We start from the raw sequence: 6,169 nt of genomic DNA, 5'->3' as shown, positions 1-6,169 counted from the left end.
GAGTGAAAGGTGGGCCATATATTAGTAAAGTACTACATTCTTATAGCCAACTATTGTACATGTTAGCTATATGATGACTACAAATGATATGGCATCTTGTTATAGCCAACAGTTGGCTATACTATTGGAATTGCTCTGATCGCTCCAGAAAACCAAACAGCTACAACATAAAACATTTTCTCTCTCTCTCCCAATATTAGAGCATTCACGACCCACTATCTTTTTGTTGTCGGCTCAGCTTCTCAACTGCTGGAGGTCTCTCCTCAGTTACTACGTTAATCACGTCCCTTCCTCTCCTCCCAGCTCTCTCCTCCGGACCTCCACTATTTATCCGCTTCATATCATTCTCTTGCCACAGCCGACATGTCATTTGCGTGAGGCATCAAATTCCCAACGTCCTCTGGGGTGGCCGAAATTGAGTAATTGCTTGCAGGTAGCCATGGGCTTGGCACATACATGGAGCGAAGGTCAGCGGGCCAAACTTAGCATCAAAATCTCTGGACATAAATTATTCAAATGTGGCGTTGATGGATATGTCTATTGCGTCCGTGAGATACTCCGTATGTCCTGGTCTGATCGATCTCTCAGTTCAATACTACAATTTAGGGTGTTTTCCTTTTTCAAATATTTTGCTGACTTGGGATGATTTCTTCCAGCAATGTTTCAGGATTTCATCCAAATATTTTATTACGCAATATGCAAATATAGTTTCAACTGGTCGTTTTTTTTTCCGAGAGTGATTATGGATGGAATGGTTGAGCGCTACGACCACTCTTGCGACCTACTAAAGACTTTGCTTCGTAATAAGCCTTGCCTTTATGAGTATTTTGGATTCTGGAGTACATGCTTAATTTTCTGAGTTAGAGACCCTCTGCAAGATTTTTTCAGCGGACTTCAATGATGTTCCTTGCAGTTGATTCAAGTTTGTTTCGTAATAGGCCTTGCCTTTGTGAGTATTGGTATGTGCAGAGGCAAGTCATCTTAAGTTCATGCCAACTAATACATTTGACTCTTCATTTAGTTCTCACATTCATCATGTCACTAATAGTGACATCACATCTATCTTTCGCGGTAGATTTTATTTATTTATATAACTTATCATTCTGCTAATCAGCTGCTACAATATTGATATGCCAAATTCCTTCTTTTTAACTAATGTGTGCGGAACGTTTTAAATTTGCAGGATTTTGACCTAATGGTCAATCAAATGTAAGCTTCTACAATACCCAACTTAAGTCGTTTTATTACTTTGATCTATATAGGATACTCATTGGTACGGTACTCAACATTTATTTTCTTGGCAGTACAAGTCATTATTGTATAATATGGATGGGTTGCCATCAATTTTATATATTCTAATCTCATTTTAGATCTTAACAAAATGCCTACCATTTAGCTTATCATTTGATTTCCTAAAACAATAAAGTTTCACGGCATCAATGGCTAAATGCTTATACGTGCATCCGCAGCAACGCGCGGGGCATCACCTAGTTCTTTAAGTGCATGTGCTCATGCGAGAGATACGATCAAAAAGAGCTAAATCGCCTGAATTTGAGATATGTGATTGGTTGATCGTTGCATCTATGGGAATACCGCAATCAGAATTTGCATGTCGCGAATTTGCTAGCGCTGGCGCACTTTCCATCGTGGATCTGCCGTTATGAATTTGTCATTCGACACAAAGACTACCAGCACGACTCCACTTCATCGGCTGCGTCCACTTCGTCGCCTCCACCCATTGGATGAACTACTCTTACGTTGGCTTCACCGCACCCAATAAAAAAGCTAAGCGTTTCTTTTTCAAGAGTTAATTATTATTTAGTTTCACACCCGAATACTCGGGGCTGTGCTATTACAATATTACAGCAAATGCACCCGATATTCGGGGCTGCGCCATTACATCGTTACACTAGTGGATTTAATTTTTTAGGCTCTGGATATGTTTTCCCCGGCTTAGTGGATTTATTTTCTTCGGGTCAGTGGATTTATTTTCTTCGGCTCTAGATATATTTTCCCCGGCTCAGTGGATTTATTTTCTTCAGCTTAGTGGAATTATTTTCTTTGACTTAGTGGATTTATATTCTTTGGCTCAGTGGATTTATTTTCTCCGGATTACTGGATTGGTTTTCTTTGTGTTATTATTGGTTCACTTATACAATATTACCCGATGCGTTTCCGGGTCAATGGATTCATCTTCTATGGTTATTACTGGAATTATTTTCTTCGGCTCAATGGATTCATCCTCTATGATATCAACGGATTCATCTTTTATGGTTATTACTGGATTCTTCGGGTCAATGGATTCATCCTCTATGATATCGGCAGATTCATCTTCAGTTAATGATTCATATTTGATGGTGTAATCTTTAATATGGATTCATCTCAAGTACTTCATCTCGGACTTCATCTTCAGTATTTCATCCTTAATGGCCTTCTTTCGGCGACACGGATAATACTCGGGGGCTCGACAACGACTTTGCTGCGAGTAACAAGTGTGACACGGCGTCTAAGCAACAATCATGACATCACCCCAGCAGCGCTCGGGGGTTCGGCTATTTCTTCATCAAACAATTTGGCGGCATTTATTTTCGCTATTTGGTGGTTTCTACTTTGGCTCGACTTCTTCTCCGCACTCGAAGACTTCATCGCGCCGACTCCGTCGTGCCCAATAAGCTAAGTGTTCCTTTGATTTGCATAAAGTTGATATCATTTACTTTCGCCGCACCCGACACTCGGGGGCTGCGCCATAGTTCTTCACTATACATCTCAGATTGACTAAAGAAGAACCGTGTCTACAAAAAAATCTTAAAGGAGGAACCCGACGAAGAATTTCCCTCAAGGAGGACCCGAAGAAATTTTACTCTAGGAGGAACTCGAAGAAAATATCTTCAAGGAGGAACCCGACAAACAAAAAAAAGAGAGAAGGGAAAAATCTTCGACTCCATATACTCGTAATTTATTCCAGTTGCATATTCGATGAAAAGCATACTTCAAGAAAGTTGATAAAGAAAGTTGAGCCTACACCCAAGTGCAAACACTCAGTTGTAGCCTCGGGGGCTACTCCCATCGGGAGCGCTGGTCGCGCACCCGAAGAAATGAAATCAATATAGCAAGACAATACAGAAGGAGCTTCAAGATCCTATTCGACAAAAGATAGAAACACGGAAAAACGGTTCAACCCGAAGAAATAGAGCATTCCATTAGCCGAACAAAAGGCACTCGACAATATATTCTCAGAACGCCTCAGTCGCGAATTAATCCCTGAATGCCGCAATACTTTGCGAAGGTAAGTCCCCAGGATCCGTCCTGCGCGGCGTGGCACCGCCTCTGACGGCGCTTTGCTACTTTTTCCGTATCAACAGATACGAAGAAAAATCCTAACGGACGCGTTAGATACCCGATAAAACATGACTGGAATTCAGCATCTGGTAAGACCTTAAGCGGCACATGTTGAATTACGCCAGTATCCCAAATTCGTGTCCGGGGACGCGAGTTTGAAGTAGGTTTATACGGATTGCCACAAGTGCATTAACTGGTACCCGAGCTTTCGGATGAACCAGCCCTATTTACCAATATCCCTGTGCAATATAGAAGTCGAGAAAAATATAGTATTTTCGTGCACTCGAAATATATGAAAAACAAATAAATGAAGTCTGGAGATTTCATCCGATTTCATCTTATTCTGCGACTCAAATAAATATAGCAAAGTTGTCTACCCAAAGCTTCGGCTTCATGAAGAAAAATGTATAGCAAAATAAGACAAGATAGCAAAATAATTTTATTCGACCCGAGTTTTCGTGTTTTTGTCTTGCAGGTAAATATATAAAGGTTTGTAGACTCAACTCGATTCTGCGATTCGAGTGGAGCCTACTCCCATCGGGAGCGCATAGATTTCATTATGTCTTCAAACAGGAGTCGATGAAAAAGGGACGGCGTCCAGAAATATTGTCAAGTTCTTCATCGAGTAGTACAACTTGAGTCTATGCCCAAGTGCAAGTTCTTACCCATAGACTCGGGGGCTACTCCCATCGGGAGCGCTGCCGCGCACCCGATAGAAAAATAATTTCGAGAATCGTCGACATCATCTACGCTACACATGATCTACGGCATGGACCTCGCCTTGTATTTCTTCGACTTCGGAGATGGTTATGCTTGGAGTCTCTACGCAAGTTTTCGACTTCCCTAAACACTCGGGGGCTAGTGACATGGGTATACCCTTCGGGTATCCATTATTACTATACCTGGTTTGGCTCGGTCCAATATGGAGAAGGCCCAAGAAGGCAACCGGAAGAAGTAGTCGACTAGGACTCTTGTAAAACCCTAGGTTGATTGCATATATAAAGCCAGCCAGGACACCCGATAGAGGGGAGGCTAACAGATAGACAACATAGCTCCGCCTATGGTGGCACCATGTAAACATACATATGACCATATACTGGATTGCTAGCAGCACGTAGGGATCCTCCACCGAGGGGACCCGAAGCTGGGTACGTCGTGTGCCTAATCTCGCTCCCGGAATCTCCATCGTCGCTCTCTCCCGAAATCCAAGTCTACAATACGTATGCATTGGCGAGGTGATCCGGCTTATTGGGTCATTGGAGCGAGTGCTAGTCGACAGCGAATTGCCCGATTGCCCCAATTTCCATAAACATAAACGATTTTCTTATAATGTCAAGTGCCGATCGATATCCAGCCGAATTTGCATACTGTAAAATGTTATCATGATGAGCAAGACTTGTCTGACCTCAGCATCCACAGCCACCGCAAGCAATCTGTCATCATTTCCTTTCTGACTGTCCCACCTAACACTACTGAAAATTGTAGGCAAAAGTACCGAAGAATTGGTAAGACCAACCTGATCTCTATATGGTCTCTGATGAAATTAGCATCTGAAACCATGGTGGGTGCATTCAACATACTTCTTAACGCTTCAGGCTAGCGAACGTCGTTCTCTATAATTAACTAACTAACCAGGACCAGACCATATTGTCCTCCAAACTAAGGTTCTTTTTCCTTTACAAAAAAAACTAAGGTTCTTTTTGTTAATTTTTGAAGGGGCACTAGGTGCCTAATGCCTTCTTTCTAATTCTTATTTTGGCATACCATAGCTAATGAAATAATACATATAATTCGTTAGCTAGGTACAAACAACGAGATTACGGTGGTTGTCTTAATCGATTTGGTCATCTAAACACAATCCAATATTCAAAATGTTATCATGAGCCATCTTTCTTTTCAATGTGAAATAACCTTGAGTGCGATCATATCTAAGAATAGCTCTTTGCGGCGTACTCCTGATATTTCATTATGGAGAAGTTCACACCTAACTAAATAGAGTTTTCTGGTTATATCCCTTACTGTGTCAATTGTGGCAGTCGTTATCACTTATCACTCAGCACTGCATGCATGCTCAGCGACTGAGTTCAGGTGCAGATATTTCCATGATACGACGAGATAGTACTACTAGCTTGCTTGATGCAGAATACACACCAGGCCTGCTCCTATAAATAGATCCCTACATCAGACAATCATCGCACACATCCCCAAAGCAAGACCTAAGATCAAAATAGCCAAACAATCTACCAGAAATCAGAATAGAAACCAGCATCCATGGCAAAGCCACAGTCATTGGCTGCAGCACTCCTGCTTGCCTTAGTGGTCTCCCTCGCCGCAATAGAGGGTGCTCATGGCATCTGCGGCTTGTCCAACGACGAGTTCAAGCTTTGCCAGCCAGCGGCGGCGGTGAATAACCCCACAGACGGACCATCGTCTGAGTGTTGTGCCGCGCTTGGGAAGGCCAACCTGTCGTGCATCTGCCGTTACAAAGGAGTTGCCGGCGTATGGCTGAGGATGTACCACATCGACGCCGCCCGCGCCATGGCGCTTCCCGGCAAGTGCGGCCTCGCCATGCCCAGCAACTGTTCGTGATAATCCGACGTACTACTGTCTATAGGCGTCTGGGTGTCAATCGGTCTATTATAAAGCTATAAATAAGTGGAGGAGCACTTGAAAGGCGTTGTGCTGCCCGATCTTACCGGTGTTGTGTGATTTGGACGTGTGCTTATCTTTACTATTAAACGGGAATAGGTGGTGTCCGTACGTAATAAAACCTTTTGGTACGTCAAAAAAAACCGTGCCTATACAATCCCGCGAGCGCCCCCAGCAGGAA

General features: G+C 42.9%; 1 protein-coding gene across 1 annotated transcript; it reads left to right on the top strand.

The window, feature by feature from the left end:
* Positions 1-5,547: 5,547 nt before the first annotated feature.
* Positions 5,548-6,099, top strand: LOC127305722 (putative lipid-transfer protein DIR1). The gene has a single exon (XM_051336246.2). It carries the CDS (start codon positions 5,611-5,613, stop codon positions 5,926-5,928), a length of 318 nt encoding a protein of 105 aa, XP_051192206.1. The 5' UTR covers positions 5,548-5,610; the 3' UTR covers positions 5,929-6,099.
* Positions 6,100-6,169: the final 70 nt, after the last annotated feature.

This window comes from Lolium perenne, chromosome 6 (assembly GCF_019359855.2).
Source record: "Lolium perenne isolate Kyuss_39 chromosome 6, Kyuss_2.0, whole genome shotgun sequence".
NCBI lineage: Eukaryota > Viridiplantae > Streptophyta > Magnoliopsida > Poales > Poaceae > Lolium > Lolium perenne.
This window is presented reverse-complemented; position numbering and strand designations above follow the sequence as displayed.

What these genes read in the sequence shown, in the direction of transcription:
- LOC127305722 (XM_051336246.2), top strand. Translation starts at nt 5,611, where the DNA reads ATGGCAAAGCCACAGTCATTGGCTGCAGCACTCCTGCTTGCCTTAGTG.